Genomic DNA, 21,587 nt, shown 5'->3' with positions numbered 1-21,587 from the left:
ACTAAGAGATGGTCAATGATATATTTGTTAAGAATGATCATCATCTAGTATTGAACAAGTTATGAACAGGAGGAAACTCCTATGAAGTTATATGTGGGGTTTTGTTCTAATTTATATTTGTTTGTAGTAAAAACATGGTGAATCAAAATGAAATTTCTCTCGGTCTCCATCAGATACTGTAGCAGCTCGCCACAGACCATTCACAACTCTCCTGTCTTTAATGGCTGTGACTTCTTTGTATAGGAGACAGAGATTCTGCTTCCTCCTGTTTTAGGTTAGATTTATCCTGACATTCATTTGTACTCTTGTTAGACTACACTTTTGCTATGTTTTAGAAACTGTAGGATCATAATGAATTTGGCTTTCAGCAGAAGGGCCAGGACCAGAAAAGGAAAGGGTGTAAAATTTCTCATTAAGTCTGACAAGGTTGAAGACCTTCAGCTGGGGTTCAGCTGTGCAGGACGCAGCAAAGGAAAGAAATGTAGGAGAAAATACCAGGTGTAGCAGCTGTAGGAGAAAAGTACCAGCTGTTTGTTCTGGAATACAAAGATGACAGGCCAGGGCTGTTATGTTGCTCAACACACTCAGAAAATCTTCTCCAGATCAAACTCAGAGACATGTTCCCAACCTGTGACATAACCCAAAATAACCCTTACAGTAGCTTGTGAAATGGTACCAAGGAAGAGAAACAGCAGCCCAAGTCTAAGACACAAAAAGAGATTCTCCTTTCCTAAAGAGATTGATGTATTGTTTGACCCATGTTAAAAAGTATTTGTCAAGAGTACACAACAAAAGTTTTAACAGATACACAACAAAAGTTTTAACAGTTATACAGGTAGAATGTATGGAAAATAAAATTGCATTTATGGCTATGCATTGTAAAACATATCAATGTTAGCTACAAATATGTTTGAGAAAAATTTTCAGTATTTAAAGCACTTTAAATAATCTTAAATTGGTAGATAATAAAACTCAGGAAAAACACATCCTATATGATAATGTAGGGTAAGTTTTGCCCCTGCTGCATTACCCTTTCTGTGATCCTGGATACAGCTGGGAGGAAGAGAAGCAGGAGAGGAGGAGAAAGAGGATTACATGTGGAGAACCAGAAGAAATGAGTGTTTCAGTGCACTGGCCTTCACAGAACTCCTTGAAGTTTTGTACAGAAGTCTTTTGGCCTCTTCCACTGCCATCAAGTGCTCCAGTGCCTTCCTTTGAATTCAGCACTGGAAAGGGACCACCTCTTTCCTTTTTCCTTTCATCTGCATCTCCCAAAGACAAAACAGAAAGAGGAGACTTTCATAACTCCTAGGCATGCAATCCAGTAGGATTCTCTGAATGAAATATAATGCATGACAAGTTTCTGTACCTAGCCAAGAGGCAGTGGTACCTCCTGCAGTGTTTTAAATGTGGGCAAACTCTGTGCCACAGGAAAAGCTGATTGTTTCAGACCAGAGCAGTGTGCAAGCTTTGTACTAGGTCAGTCCAGCCCCATAGGTAGAAATGGTTGCTGCTGCACTGGACAAATTCTGCAGAAATTATGTGGACCTTGTTGGGAAGTGAAAGAAACTAAAGAAACGGAACAAAACCAGTTTTTTTTTCCTACAGCTCTTGCAGCCTGTTCCTCTGAGGTTCTTTCTCTAACTAATCCAAAAGGTGGACAAAGTTCATTTCAGCATTAGCAATCTAAATTCAAGTTTCAGCTGAGACTAATTTGCATGAATAACGAAAGCAGTTTTCAAGTGTGGTATTATATACTTTCTTTTTTAAGTAAATGCTGACATTTTGATTTTTCTGGAGCACTACCTATGACCCTCTTGGTTTTGTTTTGTGCTTTGAAGTTCAAACTAGTGACCAGCTAGAAATGGGTTTAGAGCTCCCTGACCGCTGTGGAAGAAACTGGGGCAGATACTTAGGACTGAAAATTATTTAGGCAAGCAATCAAGAGTATATTTTCAGAATAATAAATCAAACTCACACCTCTGGACAGACAGAACATGGAGATCTAGAACACTGATTTTTGTGTCTCTGCCCTGATGAGCAGAAGTGCCACAATAGCCCATTATTGACTTACCACCAATCTCAGGCTGACATTGCCATCATTCAGATCCAAGTGACATTGATTTGTCTGGACTGCTTTATAAGCAAGCAAGGCAATGAAAAACACCATTTTACATTTCTACAGCTAAATAGGTGTTCCAGCGAAATCCAGAGACGATGGGCCTGCCTCTCAGCCACCTGAAAACACCACCCAAAGGCTGCTGGGCAGACCACAGCCCACATTGTGATTTTTAAGTTATTCATCAGCATCATCATTCCTGAGAAACATGCACATGACAAACTCAGGGTGCCCCATTCCTCCAGCTGTCCGGAGGGCTGCTCCACTGCAACTCCCTTGCCCTGACAGGAACATGGAAGGCTCATTAGGGCAAGACCTTAATGTTCCCATCTTCAAGCAGCCTTGGAATAAATGCAGAAGAAAATAAGATTTTTTTTTTCTAGTGCACCATCAGGGGTACAAAAGCCAAGGGTGCCCAGCCAGCTCCAAGTGCAAAGTGCAGTGCTCCTCAGTGCACTGCAGGACAGAAGTCAGAAGTGGTTTGGCAGGTGGATGTGTTTGGGCAGGGGGACAGGGCAGGGCCATCTTTTCTCCGTGCCACGGGGCAGCACTGTGGCACTCACAGGGGCTTTCAAAAATAGCTTTGGCTCTGCCGAGGCACCAGCAAAGGTGTGGGAGGGTGAGCCAGGCTGCAGCCGGACTTCACCCTCGCACCAAAGCCGCCGCGCTCCAGGGGCGGGGGTGGAAAGTGGGGCCCGCGGGTGGGCGGAGTGCGTACGTGTGTGCATGTGTGTTAAATTACTACTTTTAAAAATATATATTTATTTTTATTCCCCCGTGAAGACCGGGGCGGGCTTTTCCCCCTCAGGATCCTAAGCTGCCTGCCCTCCTTTCCCCGCCCCCGCCAGGGGAGACGGGCGGCCGCCGTACCTGGCGCCCTCTGCCCGGGAGGAGCCGCCGGGCCCCGACGGCAGCGGCGCCGAGCAGGTGGGCGCGGCGGCGGGGCTGGGGGTCCCCGGTGTCCCCGGGCCCGTCACAGCTCGGCCAGCCGGGAGCGCCGGGTGGGGGCGCGGCCGCCTCCTCCCCTGGGTGCCTGCTGGGGCCGGGCCCGGCCCGGGCTGGGGCTGGGGCTGGGGTTTCCCCGGCGCCGCGGGGTCAGAGGCAGCTCGGCGGGCAAAGTTGGTGCCGCGGCTCGGCCCCGGCCCCGGCCCCGGGCAGCGTCCGGCCGGCGGGGCAGCGAGGGCACGGGGTGACCGCGCCAGCCGCCCCTCTGGGGTGTGGGTGCTCCCCGCGGCGGAGGAGGAAGCGTGGCTGAGGTCAGGCACGGGCTGTGCGCGGTGCTGCTCTCGGTGGTGTCAAGCAGAGGGTTGTTTTCCGGCGGAGCATGGCAAGAAGTTGGGGTTTTTTTCGGTTTGTTTTTTTTTCTTTTTTTTTTTTTTTTCCTCGTTCTCGTCCTTGAAGTAGATGTGCTGGAATAGGTCAGCCGAGAAAACGGGGCTGACTGATTGTGAAAAGTACCGCATATCAAACACTTGTGTACATATTGGAGGGGGGATGCTGGAGAAATATTGGAAAGAAGCTCTTAAAGGTTTAATAATAATTAACATGGATAAAATTGAGACTAAAACCTAGTGACTTTCGCATCAGCCTGCTGGCGCTAATTCAGTGACAAGGAATTGTCTTGGTAAAAGGTAGCACGCAGATTTTTTATTTCTCTTTGGATATGCTCGGAGTTTGCAAAGACACAGAGATGATGGGTTGTGTGACAGCCTGCATCTCTGGGGTTGTGAAGGGGGGCTGGGCTCGTGTCGCTCAAGAAATTCAGGAGTTTGAGAATAGGGAGGATACATGAGACCAGCGTGTCCTTTGTTTTGTTTGGTTCTGAAAGTGGAATATTACCAAGCAAGGTTTCTGAAAGATAGCAAAATAAGTCTGATTTAGGAGAGGAAACATTGATATAAGGTAAAGTTTGATGATTTCTGCACAGAGCGGTCTTGTGGCGGACTGGATTTATGGGTTAAAGTCTGCAGGTGCTCCTGCTGGTTCTGACAGTGGCATATTGCTGAAATTGCGGTAGCAGTGGTACCTGTTACTGTGCACGCTGCACGAATCAAGTCGTTGAGCTGCTTCCTGATACAATCGGCGTGCTCAGTTTCTCCATCTGTGTGTGCAGTACAAGTTCCTGTTTGTTTCACAACGCGTGTTTGTATAATCTTTGTTAACATCTTCAGTTCGCGTGCTTTGTACTGCAGGACAAGCCATAGGGCGCACGATCAAGGAAATGAATGCGACTTTACTGCGTGATGGCAGTCGGAGCTGGGACACTTGTTAGGCACTTGTGTGCGTGGGGACGGTTCCCGTTCACTGCGTGAACCTGTGACCCAAAAGTGTCCCCGCTGGAATGCGCAGGCGGTGCAGGCGCTGCTGCCACCCACGGCTCGTACGGGACATTGCCCTGCGTGCTCTGGAAAGGTTGAGTCTGCTTTGCTGTCAGGTACCGGCTTCCATGTGCGAGATAACATATGAGGAGCTCAGAGCGGGACCCTTAAAGCAGATTGCGTAAGTGTGGTTTTTGAATTGATAGACTGCTTTGGCTGTTTTGCTGTAGATGATGATGGCGAAATCTGGGTTAGACTCATAACCAGAAAGAATGCTGTGGGGGTTGATGTTTTTCCTGTGGAAGATGCAGGTTAGGGAATGGGGCTTGCAGTTTAAGCATGGAACTTTTTTTATTTGTCTTTTTTAATAAAGCTTGTATATTCTCTAAAGACAGGGCTGTATAAATAGTTTGACCAGCTTTGCATACAGACTTTGGTTGCTTAGGGGCAGATGCAATGTTTAATTCATTAGCTGCAGTGCTCAAGTTATTGCTGGTTTGGATCTATGCCTGAAAATAATTGAGATGCATTTTAAATTCAGATTCTGTGATTGTACTGCACTGGAAAGGGCAACATATGACTGTATTTATCAAATTATGTAGTATAATGCAAAGCAACTTCCTATTTTTTTCTCTCACTCCTTCCGCACCTACAAGAGGAAATATATATAAACAAAGATCCTGTATCATCTCAATTTCTGTTGCTGCAGGACTGTACAGGAATGTACAGTCAATGTTTGGAGTCTGTACATAATGACTACTAAATCTGAACTTGCAGGAAGTATTTACATAGTTGGATTTTTAACAGTAAATCAAAACATAGCACTGTCACATCTCAGCAATCACACCATAAAAGTCAGCACTGTTTGTTGAATGTCCTAACAGGATATAGCCAGATGCTAATAGTTATTAGCATTAACATTAGTGTCTTTATACTTAGTAATTTTATTGCTTGATGAGGTCTGTATTTTGGAAAACTCGTTGTCCTCTGAAAAGAAGACCTTGAACAGAAAATAATATCTTAGTCATAACAAATAGAAAAATATTTGCACATTTTAAGAGAGAGATGTTGTTGAGAACTCCAAAATAGAATAATAACACAATTTACTATTTTACATCTTAAAAAAAAGTTAAGTAATAAAAAGTTTTGTATTAATATTTTAAAATATTTTAGCTCCAAAGAGAAGCAAAACAGGGAAAAGACTGATATGAAATCTCTTTGTTTATAACTCATAACTCACCTATAATAATTACATTATTTTTTCAGACAGATTTGCTTTTGTGGAAGTTTTTCTTCTCTGTGCTCTGTGACTGGGACAAGTTCTTTGCAAGTCATGCAAAGTAGGTGAGACTGGACAGGCTCAGCTCAGCTTTCTTGCCCTGTAAGTTACTGATCCTGCATGTGTGTGAGCATCTGCTGCATTATTATGTGGGTATTTTATGCAGTTCATTTAAGTTCTAATAAATGAGATCACAGATGAAAAGTTGAAGCTTTGGGGAAATGATGCTAGGCTCTGCTGCACCAGAATAAAAATTCCCATCTTCTTCAGTGTATGTGAAATTAGTATCTAAATAAACATAACAATGAAGTGGGATACTCAGTAAAGAAGTCTTTAGTACTCACATTACACTGACTTACCAGTGGCTGCTATGCAGTTTAGAGATGCAGCTTTCTGGACTGCCTTTAACACTGTTCTTATAGATCTTCCTCAATTAGTCTGTGTTCTTACACAGAGTAGTTACTGTCTTTGAGAGACTGAAGCTTTCTGAAAAAGGGCATATAGTAGCAAAACCTTAATGGTACTTCACAGTTGCTTTTTTATCTGTGGTCATTCTGCATCAGGGTTGTCTGGTGGCTTTGTAGCCAGGATGAACAGAGATATAAAGAGTGCTATATTTGCAAACAAAATAAAACGTCCTTGGGGCTTCCAGATTGGAAAGAAAGAAACTTTATTTTCAGACAAAATTGTATTTTTTTGAATACACCCACCTTAATTTGACTTCTGAGTATCATTAAGTGGACTCATTCAGTATTACATACATGACAGCTGTAAAGCTGCCTTTTGATTGCTTTGAAAGAATGTGAAACAGCTAAAGGATTTTCACAAGATGCAAAAAGCATGTTTTCATGCCGTGGTAATTGAAACAACAGCTGAAACGGATTTCACTACCAGAAATATCTCTCTCTCAAATAAGATCATGCATGAAGAGCCTAATTCTTCTTTGCATTGACCCTGTGTCATCTTTCCCTGCTGTTACAAACAGATAGATAACTCTGGTGTGAATGGTGTCACTCTGCAGCCAGCCCAGGCACAGCAGAGCAACATAGCAGCTATGCTATAGCTACAGTGTAAGTGCTAAAGTGAAAAGTGGGGAAAAACTGGGCCAAAAGTCCCTACATTATTAAGTTCACTAAGCATAAGAACAGAAAATTCAGCATGAAAGTGCTTGCTCAGTCTTGACCCTGCTCTTACAAGTGTCTAAGAAAACTAAACAAACTGTGTCAGCTCTGCAGCTTCTGTGTAATGGATATTCTATATCCTCCATTTACCCTGGTGGCAACTGCCATGCCTGCCTTGACAAATGGACTTGTTGGCTAGAAATTACAGTGCTTCTGCTTCATTCATAAGAGAGGGGTAAAATGAAGGAAGTGAATGAATAGGTTTAGAGATAGTAACCCCTTTGTGCTGGTGCCCTTCACAAGTCATACACAGGTCTGTAAATGACTGCTGTACCATTTAACTTCTAGTTACTATATCATGTTTTCCTCTTTTCATTATAAGTAACAAAAAAAAAAAAAAAAAAAAAAAAAAAGGAGAACAGAATATGGTACTACAATCACAAAGGAGGTCTTGGGGTCTTTTGTTCCTCTTTCATACCCTATTGTTTTAAAGCTATTACGTTACTGCTTTCCTAACTGGCATCGTTTTGAGTGAGAGAAAAATATGTATGCAGCAGCACTACTGATGTGTATAAAATAGTCCTGGCAGGTTTTTGGCTTTTTTCCAAGTCAGTTACACATTTTTATATGCTAAAGAAGAAAATAAATAATGCTATATCTGTTCAAAATATGTAGTTCAGCTGTGTTAGTTGAGTAGACACATAAAGAAAATCACGAGGAGCATAAAAGGCAAGCCAGGCTTATATACCAGGAAAACAGACTGGGGTTTTAGCAATTTATTTTCAGAGGGAATGTTTGCTTCTCTTGGGAATATGTAAATTACTGCAAAAATATCTGTCAAATTCTGCCTGAGATTTGGACAGAAAGTTGCTTTTATTGGTCAGTTTTGTGAATGTGAACAGCTTAACATGTTAGTGATGTTACTTCTGTTGCTGCAGATCATATATCCTGGAGTATTTTCAGAGTTAAACCCTAAAGAACTGATCTCACTTCTACTGAAAACAAAGGAAAATTTGGCATTAAAAAATGAGAGATGGATTAGCCCCTAGATTAGTAAATTGGCAGAGGGGGTGGGGACTATCTCTGTAAGGTACTGTGTGAGTGATAGATGTGGGGCCTAACAGGGCATTTAATGCAGAATGAAAGCCTTTTTTAGCCTTGAAATGACTAAGTAGCAAGGAAATTATGCAGAAGCGGATTGTACAAAATATCCTTGGATCAAGTGATCATGAGTTTACATTGACTTAACAGTAGGATAAATTATGCAGTCCCATGTGGGGGTACTTGGGCTTGCTCTGAACAGACTGTACCAAGAGCTGCAAAGGCCTGGAGTAGTTGCAAAATGAGTATGCTATGGTTACTTTGCTCCTTTCCTCTGTCCAGACTGTTTGACCTGCTTGTTTTTCTCCAATACATTCAATCTTTTAATACTTCAAACCAATCCATCAGGTGGAGCTTTGTACATTTGCACTAATACTTACCAGTTCTAGTCAGGATGTACATCCTTATATCTCCTAGAATCACATTTTCTGGGTTTTTTCAGAGCTGGATCAGCCTAGCTCTGCATTTCTTTTGTTTTTCTCAGTACTAGTAGCCTGTGCTAAACCTTTAGTAGCATCATGCAGAGTTACTTTTGCTCCATGTGCAGTGTTTCTTTCCCCAGGGCAGACAACTGTACCTTTTAAATGAAATGCCTGTTCTTGCCCTGCCTTGCAACAACAGCAGGCAAGAGGTGCAGTGAATGGTGACAAAGGCAAAGAAAGTGGAGAGTGGGAATGGAGAGACTGGTAAACCACTAGAAAAGGGGAGAAATATTCACAAAGTGAAATAAAGAAAGGGGATGGGCCAGATCCAGGCTGGTTAATGTGAAAGCTGAAGTCCAAAGCCAGCATAAAACTTGACACCAGAATCCATGGAAACGAGTCCTCATCTTTAACCTGCTTGGTCTGATGGTAGCAGATACTGATTGCTCTGCAAGTATACTTGGGAGCTGTTCAAAGAAAGCCACTTTTCTCCTTTGTGCCTATGATAGATACAAATGCAAAAAAAATTTCTATTGCCATTTAATCACTAGAATACTTTTCCTTCTTCATCAGGCAGCAAAGTTAGTTGAGTCTTTTTGAGTCCCTGATGTTCGTTTCTTGTGCCGTGTGTACAGGTAGGTATCAATCACAATTTCCTCTTTAAATATGATGCCTTTCCCAAGGAATTACCAGTGAAGACCTTTAATAAGTCTAAGGGCTGAAACTTCAATTTGATAAACTCATATTGTTTTTTTCTCAGCACTTTGTTTTATTAGCAATTCAGAACTAGGCTTACAAATCAAAACATCTTTTATCAGGATTTTTTTTTGTTGCAGTTGCCAATGACTGCAATTTGCTGTTCATTGTGCAAAGTAAAATCATTGTCCTAAGTAAATGGATGTAAGATTGGAGCTAGGTACTTTGTGCACTTCCTTTAAAAAACAGCTAACAATTCTGTACAAGAAAGATATTTACACCTTTGTGCACATAGGCAGTTTGATATCAGCTTTGACACTTAAGGGAGAATAAGAACATATTGTTCTGAAAAAATAATATGCAATGAGTTAGTTAAAATAGCAAAAATGCAATGTTATGGTAGCATAGCAAGGCTTTCTTAATAACATAGGAGTTTATAGTTATGTACTTGTAAGTATGAAAGCCTTACCCTGGTGTAAAGAACATCTGAGATGAAGCTATCAGTTATGTCACTGAAATGGGCAGCAGCTTCAACAGTATTGACAGAAAAGGGCATGAAAGTGAGAATGAATGTTCAGAAGTTATAGTTTAATTTTTTAGGCCATTAGGGCTAACATTTTTACCATTGGAATGGAAATTAAGTAATCACAATTTCACTGAATACTGGAATCAGAGTTTCCCATTCTTTCTTTGAGGTGAGGATTTCCCTGACAACTTATTCCTGCAGGTGACCAGATCATTGTGTTTTACATCCCGTGTGAAAGGCAATTCTCCTTAGCACATACAGTGACCACAGTCCATGCTGGGGCCTCAAACTATGTTGTAGGAAAGCATGGAGCATGCTGAATTGCAAAATTTCTTTTTCTTGCATTGTCAGTATTACACTGTTTTTTAAGCTGATAGCTATCAGCCTGACATGGCATGCATGCAGGTTTACTCTGTAAATTTATCATTTCAAGATGTAAAGCTATGAAAATCAGACCTCTGATAAAATATCATATGGTTGAAAGTGGAAATTTCAGAATTATTTAAGAACTTGATTTTTTAAATCCTCTAGTCTTCCAATACCTATATTTGCAAATTATTTTCACTTGACTGGCATTTTAAAACAAGGTTTGAAGCTGTCTGTAGCAAATATAGAAGAGCAAGATGCTGAGTACTGCCTTGTTTGCATTTTCCATTTTGATACTAGCTACTTAATTAGAAAGAAAAACTTTCTTGTTTTAAGGGAATTGGTTAAACAATGTTTGGTTTTGGGTGTTTTTTTGTGGAAACCATTCTGTGTACAGGTATACTTTTCAAGTAACTCTGTATTATAAAAATGATAGTCAATAAATATATTAATAACTATAAAGGAATAGATCATTAATAATTGTGTAAAAACATACAGTTAGCTTCTTAGCAGAGACTGCAAAATTTGCAGATGTTAACCTGAAATGTCAAATTACCGCTACAAAGACAGATCAAGCTCTGCTCACACTGATACTCTTGAGGAATATAAGAGTAAACAGTTGTCTTCAGAATGTGGCCGTGACCTTGAATGTCTACTGAGCTGCACTTTCTTTAGCTTAGGCCAATGATTAACTTTGCTAATGGCTGTATATCAAATTCACCATTGTTTGTATAGCTGGCAGTGAAACAAGCCGTGTCTGTCTTTGTGTGGATGATGCGGTATTAATTTCAAGGAAACCCTTTATATAAATTGTTTCCTTTGAAAAGTTATGTCTTTGTGCAAGTCCTAATTACTTCTAATTTACCTCATTTGTCTTTGAGCTCTCTAACTTCAGGTTAGCACTACTACAGGCACAACATATTTATTCTTGTTATGTGTTGTTCTTTTCTCTTAGTCTTTATTTAAAAGAGGATGATGAATTCTCTTATTCTGCTCCCTTACAATCAGTCTTCTGTGACAGATCCCCATGGAGCAGAGGAAGCTACACCCTGAAATAGTCATATGTAGGGATGTGAAGTCATCTGTGCAGCTTTGCCTCTGAAGGGAGGTTTGTCAAGACATAGCACTGTAATTTCTGGCCTCAGCACCACAGGGAACCCAGCAGAGGTCTGCCCACAGCACACATGGAAGCAAGGCGTCTTCAAATTCCTCTAGTCTCTGCTGGGTCAGCCCTGGACAGTTTGTGGCAATTTTATCAGGCATCTGACAGAATAAGAGTCATGCTGGGCTTTTTTCAGGCAGAAGGGGGAAGCAGCCCTTAACTGCATTAAGCCTGGTGGAAATAGTCCAAGCTGAGGGGAACTTACAGTCCTTGGCTTAAATTCAGGATACTGTTACGTGCTGTGAGACAGTCCTACAGACCCTGTAGAAGACAAATGCTGCTTAGAAGTGTTCATCAGGTATTTAATGGAGAATGAGCCCTTCCTTAAGGTTTGCACACTCCAATGGAATTGAAAAAGTCAGATTCTGCCAAGTTACAATGATCTAAAATAGTGATTGAGAGCAGAAAGTCCTCTCAAGTTGTACACAATTCTGATGTACAGCTGTTAGATGGTGAAAGGCTGGAGGTTTTTTAGCTGTGGGAAACTCTTTTTACATGTGAAATTTTATATATATATACTAAGATGGGTATGTGTATGGGTATTTGCCATCCTGCTGTAAATGAAATTCTATCAGTTTGACACTTCTGCACAGTTCTTAAATTTTGTCTCAAATGCAGCAGAGACTATCAATTATTTTGTGAATGGGATCATCATTGTAGGATGTAAGAGGATATTCAGAGGCTCTACTTTGATTCTTTCTTGTTGGGTTCTCTAAATACAAAAAGTCATTCACACTCTAAAAAGAAGAAAAAAATGTAGCATCCAGTGCATAAACATCAAATTGTTTGATTACCTTAAAATTAGAATCTAGACTAGCTCATTCCAAACAGAAGCTTCTTCCAAGTCTTTTCCACTGTGATAGTGACAGCAGGAAAGTTGATCATTGTAACACACATTTACTATTCTCTGTTTTAATTTTCCCTGTATCTGCATGTGTTGTACTGTCTTTAAATGATCTCTGGAGATCTCATACCAGTGATTTCAGCTGTTCTTCCTTCATGTTTCACAGGAGCAAATGGGCAATTTGCTAATTAAACAATTATGATAATCGTCTACTTTTGAGATCATGAAAGTTGAGCAGATGCTTATTGATGCTGTTTTTTCACAGGTAATTTTGAAATTATTTGACATTTCTGTTGAAATGTAAGGACTTCAAAGCTATCATTCAGAACAGTACAGTTGATCAGAAAATCATATTTGATTACATAAAAGTTGATTAAAAGATACAACCAGACTGGTCTACTTTTTTTCTTCAGTTTTTTATCAAGAAAGTAAGACCAATGTTATAGATAAGCTCTCCTGCACACCTTTGAAATATCTCCCCCAGCCTTTCCTTTGAAGGAAGAAAACCTGTACACTTCCCCAAAGCTGAATTATCTACTTCAGAGTGTGCAGCTGCAGTGATTGCAAATCCAGTACTAATGAATCTGTTATTTTGCAGTCCTTTCTCCAATTTGGTTGTAAGAGTCAGATTTTCAGTTCCAACTGTGTTGTTTCATGTTAATGACTATACCACCTAAAGACCTAGGGACACTGGCCATTTAAAAAATACCCCTGTTTAGAGTTGTTTTAGTGCATAAATGCATATTATGCACATTTAAATAATTGTGATTTTTTTCCCCCTCTATCTTTTCCCTTTCTCGACATTGTACTAAATTAAAGGTGCAGCTGTTACATGCCTTTCCTATTCTTGATGGATGAAGGTATTTTAGAATAGTTCTTGCAGGCATACCTGTGGTGGTTCTGCTGAATTTCAGTGTGGCAGGAGACACGTGAGCTGCTGTCCAAAATCCACTGTTTCTTAGTATGGATCTCTGCTCCCAGCAGGATTTTGTTTTAGTGTGAGCCCTGCCCTGAGGCTGTGGCAGTGATGCTTCAGGAGGAGACCTTTGGGAAGCACTTGGATCAGAGTTTGTGCATGTCTGGTAGCTGAATAAAGTGAGACCAAAGGTACAGAAAAGCTTAGGCAGAGGTTTTGACTTTCCCACAGGCAAATCCAGCACAAGATCGAGAGAGCAGTTCATGAAGAAAGATCTGCACCTCCTCTGTCTTGTCTGACACTTCAAATTAAAGTCTGGGTGAAGACTTTATTTGGGCCTTCAGAAATCTGGAGCTTGAGTTCTTACATTGATGACTGCAGACTTGTTCTTAAACCCAGATGCTATTCAAGCACATGCAGCGAGAACACGCAAAGAACAATCTGTGACACATGAAATTACCAGGTTCAAAATTATCCTTACCAACAGAACAAAAAAAGACCAATTGTTTTGAGATCAGAGAAGAGTAATAATGTTCTCTGACTGATGCAAAGTTCACTGCCTTGTGAGAAGTAAAACAACTCCAAAAGTATAACAAGTCCTTGCAAATGTACTTTAGAATTACAGTGCTTATATTCCACAAAGCTGATGCTGAGCAGTAGGAGAAACTATTTTGCTTGGAACAAGGTAGAGTCATCTGCAGTGGAGTGCAAATGGGATCAAACTAGGAGAAGGAGAAATTAGGCTGCGTGTCAGGCAATCTGAACTAAAAGAGTTATTTGACTGGGAAAGAGCTTCCCAAGGGAAATAATAAAAGCCACATTATTTGGGACACCTAAAATTAGACTTCAGAAAGCACTCGAAAAAAAAATGTACAACCTTGCTTTGGTAGGGAAATGGACTAGAAAAGGCAAGGTTTGGGATTTTCTTCTCTTTTTATTTTGCAATAAATTCTACAATTGTTGGGCTTGATTCTGTTCTGCAATATTTAAGTCAAGGTAAGATTTACATTGCTTCTTGCCTTAGGAAACTGCGGTTAAACATATAGGTTTCTCTCCTCCACCTTGGAAGCCTTTTGAACTGTATCTTTTTATTTCTGTCCCTCAGGGATAGTTCAGACCCCTCTCTTCCAATTATAGGTATGCATATTTAGAGGAGTTGAGAAAGGGCACATGTGCCTTAAGGATCCTTTGTAGCTTTTCCCTCTTGCCTGGCTCTTACCAGACACTGGAACTGATCAATATGATACTCCTTTTTTTTTGGTTTTAATTCAGAATTTATTTTGATTGTTATGGGAAGAGCCATAAACTCACCATGTTCTGAAGCTATTGTATGTAATGACCATAGGGTTTATATATATATATATGTATGTATGTATGTATCCATGTTTGTCTGTGTATATATATAATATAGTGAGGGGAGAGGCAAATGAAATACAGCCTTTAACCAAGGAACAGAGGCCTCCAAGTAATGTGGTTTGATATATTGAAAGTGTTCCAGCCTTCTCCATAATTTTCTTTCAATACAATCTATGTGATATTGCTGCAGTAATAGAAAAGAGGTAATCATAGCCAATCCTACATATTGAAAAGTGTTGATTGTGCAGTTATGACTAAATGTTAAGAGCCAAATGTTTTTTATTGTAAGTTAACTTGAAGATTCCTGTCTTTATCAGCATATACTGTCTACTTGTGGGATGGCAGTGCTCCTTTTGAAGCACGCTTGAACAAATAGAGCCTCTATGTGGAAAATGGTTCTTCATTGTGTAGGCATTACCCTGTAATAGTTCTGGTATAAAAACCATGAGTTTTAATGTGTACATAAAAGCATGCCAAGGTCAGGACATCGAGCCTCCAAATTTGTGGTAAGAGGCTAAAGAAGGCATGTCAGCAGGATTTTCTGAAAGATGGTCCGTTTGTAGAGGGTTTGAAACAACATGGGAGGAAAGCTATATGTGTCTCCAGTATTTCATTCAAGGGCTGTGTGTTATAGCCCCACAGAATGCATTTTTCCCTGATGCCACTGGACAGGAGTATAAGGGAGTGGGATACATGGTGAACCCTTCCACTGCACTGAATTTTGGGTTGTAGTTTCTACACAGTTTCTAGTCCTTGAATTTAGGCTGCATCATTTGGAGGAATGAGTGCTGGGGCAGGGACTGGCAGAGAGGCAGCTAGAAAAGTCATCTGGTGGCATTTCAGATTGTGACTTTTAAATAGCAGGAGCTGATTCCCATTTCCTTTCTCCCACTGCTGCTTGCCTCCAATGTGCTCTACCTCCTGCTGCCATTCATGTGGTCTGCCACAGGAGCGTGGGTTGTATTTTTTTTTTCCTAATTTGACTAAGAGCATATTTCCCATTCTAAATCCTTAATGAAGACAAAAGGCCTGTATTGCAGGGTAGGAAGACACTAACCCGAAACATATTATTAGCTGGGAAGACTCATTCTCCTTATGTCCATGTTTTTGAATGGCTTAATTGAGGAAAAGAGATGTCTTCTGATGATAGGTTTTTGAATAGGGCAACAATGAGGGTGGAATGGTGGAGATGCTGTGATGCCAGCTTTCTTGGAAAGCTTCATTAAGAGATTATTAAAGTGATTGTAACCGATTCTGTTGCAGATCAGGGTGCTTTGATCAGCCAGCCCTTTGCATAGCAATCTCTCAAGGGAGAAAGTGAATGTTTCAGAGGCTCTGCATGTTTAATTTTTGAGTGATCTCTAAATAAGTATTTTACAAGATAGAAAAGGCGAAAGATACTCAGCCATTATTGGGATATTGTTTAGGTACTCTAAGTAGGAAGTGAACAAGTCTGCATGTACGTTTTAATTTCACTGCCTCTTCCAATCTATCCCTCTGGCAAAACAGGCAGATATTTCACTCAAGACTGTAATTTGCCTCATTTCTATGTTATCTTTTCTCCTGAACTTTTCCAGATTTAACTGTCAGGCCTCCTCCCTACACAGATGATTCTGGAAAAGCATGGAGTGCCTGTTTTTAAAAATGAAGGGAGAAGGAAGGGGAATAGGTTCTGAGAATTGTGGTCTTTTTAACGTAACATCAATTTCTAGTAAAACATTAAAATTGAAAAATGTCCCTTTCAGCAGTCAGTGAAACAATTTATGACCTAGAGAGATGTATAAAGAGTAAATGTGAGAAACCAATGTAATTTCTTGTTATGATAAAACCTTGCAGAAAGAAAAGACAAAGCATATAACATATTTTGTGTTATTGTAGGGGTTTTGACACTGTTTCATATGACATTGTGAAGAGTCTCAGAAAATAATTGTGGCATGATGGATGTAGAACGAGATGTAAAACTAGATGTGTTCGGAGCATTTTTCCAAGTATCACTATCAAAAGAAGATTTCAAGCATGGCTTGCATAGGCCTGTCTTTGGCACTGCCTAGTAATTTATTTTTTGACTTTACTAATGAAATACAGGGGTTTCTTGTTAATTTTAATGATGACTGAGTCATGCTGAGGGCATGGTTAGGTATGAAAATCAGTGAGTCGTGCACTGTCATTCTACAAGAGATTTTTTTAAAAAACAAAAGCATATAGCTTTTGTTGGAAGATACATGCCTTTTGTAAATGTATTACTAAAGAATTGGGAAAATTAACATTTCAAAATGGCAGGAGAAACCCTTGACTTGAACACTTGAGATGTCTGATCCTTGATATGATATCGTTTGGTAATAGAAGCATTAATTTGTAGAATTATTTCTTTTATTTATTATTAAATCATTAGGGACTTAAAAAGTCCCTTACTCTCTCCTTAGAGCAGGAAACCTCTGGCTTAAAGTCAACTGAGTTTTTGTCCCAGCAGGAGTGTCTACATGTGGTCGACTGTGATTTGTTCTCTGCAGAATTGCATTTCAGGGCTATGGGCTAGGTTAAGGCAAGATGTAATAGTTGGACAGTCTAGCATCTATGCATTTGGTACTCATGGCACTGGTCCAGATCTGTGAGCTTGCTCTTTAGATGTATGTTGTCATCATAACTGTAATGAGGCTGCTCGAACTGTACTTTTGGAAGCAGTGCAGTATAAAAGTCTTCAGTCTGCTGAGAGCTAGATATTTTGGCCGATCTTCAGCTTGCAGTGTATAAACACATTCCTCTCTGTTTTTTCTTTTTATTCTTCCACTTTTCCTTTTCCTCCCTTCCTTCTCCTCAAGGACATAGACTGGCAATATTTTTCACAACTGCGTGAAGCTAGAAATCCGAGCGGATGCCTGTGCCACCACCGCCGCCACCACCTCCTCCTCCACCGCCTCCACCACCTTCTGGAGGGCCTCCTCCTCCACCACCTTCTGGAGGGCCCCCTCCACCACCACCACCACCACTGGTAAGACTAACTTTTCATTTCTGTGAGCAAAAGCTTAGCTGTATTAGCCAGCTCAGGGCCCACAGAATTTTGGCATGGATACTCATAGCAAATATCTGGGGCAGATGTTTGTTTTGCTGGCACTGGCTCTGTTCATTACAGCAGTGATCTCCAAAGTGGGGTGTGTGAGGTGATCCATTGGTGTGTGGGATGAAAATACTGCAACTTCAGTCATACATGTGTATGCTTTATAAAGAAATAAACCTATGTATTTTGGGGTGCATACTCAAAAATTTTGTTACTGCTAGGTGTGCATGATCAAAAGCTTTTGAGATGATTACAGTGCATATGGTGAGAATTTAGCATTTGTGAATACTTTTCCAGCGAAACGGAATTCATTTTTGTATTGGTAATGTACAGATGGTAAGTATTAATTCCTTCATCCTTTTTCTTGCAGCTCCTAGTAAGACTCACAGTGTTCAGCTGTACATTTTGCCCTTTCTAGCACACGGTGTCTTCCTGGGGATACAGCACAATATTCTTTTGTACATGTGCAGGAACAATTACAGCTTGTAACAGATCATTACTGTGTGTGTCATGAAGTAGAACATGTGCCTTGCCAGAATGTTTGCAATAAGAGGAGGATGCTCTGGGTGAACTTTCAGGGTATTACATTTTCATACCTTCACAATCAATTATTGTACCTATGGTAAAAAAACCTGTTTAAGTAATTCCTTTAATTCTGTGATCAGTTGGTCATTACCCGTTTCTGCATTGAAATTCTTAGACTTTTTTTGAAGGAGAGGAACCTGGCACGGTTGTGTTCAAGTCATAAAATCTCTCCTGACTTTCTTTCATATATTCTTCTGTCACTGCTTTATGTTTTTGCAGAGTGTGTTAGACTGTGTAGCAAAACAGTACATGGCACTTAAAATGTACTTCAAATGTACTTCAAGTTTGGTTTTTTTTTAAGAAATACATTTCTCCCTTGCATTCCCTGGCATCTCTGCCTGTTCTGTTCCCAGGAGGGTTGGTTGATTTTGTTTGGTATGGTTTATAATACTCTTGTTTTATCTTTTTTTCCAGAAGGAGGTTTCTTTGTAAGTTTCTTTCTGCTACTTTACAGGCTGAACCATTTTGTAAAACTCCCCATGAGTTGGGGAGATGAAGAGGAGGAGGATAAAGACAGCAAATGAAATAAGCAGTGTTTGATTCTTTTCAACATTCAGTTTCAACTTTGGCACCAGGAGCAGTGTTTCCAATTAGCAATTCTTCTGGGCTGGTACACAACCTATACTTAGATGCTGAAATAAGTGGGCTGCATATTGTGAGCAGCTTAATGCTCACAACTGCAATTAAAGTCAACAGAAGCTGCAAATGTTCTTATCCTTATAAATTTAGATCAGTAAAGTATCTAGAGACGTTTTTAGACTCCTCTAACATACGCCAATTGTAAATTACTTGAGAAAGCTAAAAGGACCCCTAAGGATCATTATGAACAAGTTTAGGATTTTTCGTTTCCCCTTCCCTTTTCTGACAACTAAACCCACTCCTGTGATAGGGTTTTGATACAAGGAGCCTTGTTTTCATATTGTAGTTGGGTCATTCTGTTTCAAATGGGGTGATCTCTGTATAAGATATGCAGAATTTAGAGTCACTCCATCTTGGTGACATGATACATACTAGATGTGTTTCTAATTATTGTCTGATACTGAAGCCTTGATTTCAATAAATATTGATATTAAAAAGAGTATATGAATCAACACAAATAATTAATAAAATAGTGTGTCAGGACAATTTTTTTCCGCAACAGCAAAATGACGTTTCCCTGTCAGAACTGCATGAGAGACAGGATGAGGAATCTGCCTGGTGAGTTCTGCAGAAGCACACAGTAAGAGGCAGCTCTCCAGCTGGTGCCAGGTTACAGAGTAAAACCCTGTAGTTGGGGAGTCTGCAAAAAATTGCTACAGACCCTATTTTCTTTTACTAGAAAGCCCTTTTCTAGAAATTGGCATTTGTCTTTTACAGTTGCTGATCTGCCCAGCTGTTGTTACAGCTGCTAGATCTACAGTTAGGGGATGGAGGAAGGAAAAATTTTAACAGGCCTGTGGCTTTAAGGAAAACCTTCAAAGCAAATAAGTTATTATTTGGCCAACAGCTGGAAAAGTTCCAAAGTAAACAGCACAGTGATTTTTATTATACTGGTATGATTAAACCACAGTAAGATTTGCATGTTAGCAATTAAAAGTTAGTTTTTAATTTTACTATTGCTATGTGGGTGAGCCACTAGTTTAATTTATGTGATTTATGTTAAAAGAAAAATGTCTGTGTGTAGGTGGGGGTTTTAGAATCCTGTAGTTTTTCATGATGCTATTGCAGGGGTACCATGGACTTGTCTTGCTTTTCTAGTTATGGATGAGAACCATACTTTCCTCTTGCTTTTGCTGTCAAGAGATTTTTAGCAGAAGTAGTCACCAATTATCTTTTTCTCTGCACATTTTCATTGTGACTATTGTGAACCTTGATTCCAAATAATTTTGCAGTCCTTACTTCATAGAAATTTTAATTATTGTTGGCACATAACTTTTGTATCCTGTTAACTCCTTCTTAAAGCAGAAGAAAGTTCCTTCCTAGTGTTTTTTGGCCTTGTTCCTACTGTTTTCTAAGACTTTTGGACTAGCTTATATTCTGTAAGTACTTGTACTGAATTTTGTTCACAAAAGTTGTTACAAGACAATACAAAGTGATTTGGAGACAGTATTTTAGACATGCTATGAGCCACCTGTGCCCAACAGCCAAAAAGCTACTAGCTGTGTGACCAAACTTAAAAGGAAACAAATTCCCGAATTTCTCAGGAGGGGATGGTGGGATGTCTGCTGTAGCAGATGTGGGTGGCTGAGTCAAAATGCAAATACAGATAATTAGATTAATTGACCATGTCTTCAAATGCCTACCTTCTGGGGGTCATATAGATGAGAGGGGTGAGTAGGCAGAATAAAACTATGCCCTGGTGTGTTTTCTGGCACTAGCTTATAGAATTCAATTGTCTTCATGTTCCCTTTTCCTCTACACGTAGACAGGAGACTTTTTCCAAAGCTCTTTTAGTTTATGGGCATGCCATGTAAGGTGGGGCTTTTTAATAGCGTTTTTGTTGGTGGTCTTGTGGAAGAGGGTGGTAGGTTTGGGTTTTTTTTAAGCTTTCTGCTCACAAAAAACTTAATTTTATTCCCACTTTATTTCTTTTACCACTCCTGCCTTTAAGTGTGGTGTATGAAGCAACCAGGTTAGTTTTGGCTTGTCACGTTTCTGGAGTAGGTGTCACCACTGAGACGGATTAAAATTTTTCTCTACTTAATTTCCCAAGAAAAGGATCAAGGGAGAATTTTGCTTTGATAAACGCTGTTCACTTATTACATGCAGTGAAGGCTGCTTACTGCTGTGTGGCCTCTGTATATATGAATTTGTAATGTTAAGATCAGTCATCACCTATTAAAATGTTAATATTGGAGGAAGTGTGGATGCGTAGCAGTCCTGCTGGTTTGTGCCTTACTCAGAGATGTTTGTTTAATGATTCATATGTTTGCGGAGTTAAGAAAATTCTTCTGTTCTCTTTAGAATTGTTATGATTAAAGTCTTAGCATAGAAATTAACCCCCAAAATCACAATGGATCAGATGATTAAAGCTCTAAAGTAGCACCAGGTGTTTATTTGCTGCCTTGTGGCACACTAGAAACAAGGACAGCAGAAGGAGAAAGTAATATGCTTACTTTGGTGACAGAAATGTGAAACTTGAAACAATGATGAATGCTAGAATAGCATGTAAATTAAGCATAATAATTACCTCATTTTTATTTAGTTAAAAATTTTTAAAAATTAAAAAGAGAATTACTGTTGTAGATAAACCTGTCAGTGTTTACCAAGTTTTTTATTCTCTTCTTATTTTCTACTCTGTAATAGAAAACTCAGAAAAGCAATTCCTCATGATATAATGTTATGATAAAAGCCTGATTTACACAGAAGGATTTCCAAGGTTTCAGAAAAGCATCACCTGATAGTTTCCCTTGAGGGGATGTTTTTTTCCCCTCCTTCATGCAGTTAGATTGAAAACCTTGCTGAGTTGTTTCCTTCAGCCTTCATAAGAAATTCAGAGAGCTACAGCATTCATCTGAAGTTGTGTGGGAGTTGGTTTTGCTCCTATGACATTTAGCACTACTGTTCTTTGGAAAGAGAACAAACAGCATATGTAAAACATCTTGGCTGAAGATAATGATGATTTATGGTATTTTCATTTGGTCTTACCAAATATAGTATGAGCGAATGTGCACATACGAGCACTCATATGCATAAATTTTTGGTCATGCTTGCTAATTATTTATTGTAAAAATTGAAGTGA

General features: G+C 39.8%; 1 protein-coding gene across 18 annotated transcripts in view; it reads left to right on the top strand.

The window, feature by feature from the left end:
- The first annotated feature begins 2,964 nt into the window (after positions 1-2,964).
- Positions 2,965-21,587, top strand: part of WIPF3 (WAS/WASL interacting protein family member 3) — a 38,652-nt gene continuing 20,029 nt past the window's right edge. The window contains exons 1-6 of one of the 18 annotated variants that reach the window (XM_039704532.1): positions 3,116-3,375; positions 4,312-4,618; positions 5,704-5,781; positions 8,934-8,995; positions 12,121-12,219; positions 17,046-17,215. In XM_039704532.1, coding sequence (XP_039560466.1) covers positions 17,099-17,215 — 117 coding nt within the window. In that variant the 5' untranslated portion in view covers positions 3,116-3,375; positions 4,312-4,618; positions 5,704-5,781; ... (1 more) ...; positions 12,121-12,219; positions 17,046-17,098. Of the gene's footprint in view, positions 3,047-3,104; positions 3,376-3,450; positions 3,470-3,736; positions 4,619-5,703; positions 5,819-8,933; positions 8,996-12,120; positions 12,220-17,045; positions 17,216-21,587 lie in introns of those variants that run through there. The other 17 variants (XM_039704486.1, XM_039704542.1, XM_039704551.1 and 14 more) reach the window with 17 other exon arrangements.

This window comes from Passer montanus, unplaced genomic scaffold, assembly GCF_014805655.1.
Source record: "Passer montanus isolate IOZ18808 unplaced genomic scaffold, ASM1480565v1 scaffold10, whole genome shotgun sequence".
Taxonomy (NCBI): Eukaryota; Metazoa; Chordata; class Aves; order Passeriformes; family Passeridae; genus Passer; species Passer montanus.
Note: the sequence above shows the minus strand (reverse complement) of the source record. Positions and strands in the feature narration are given on the sequence as shown.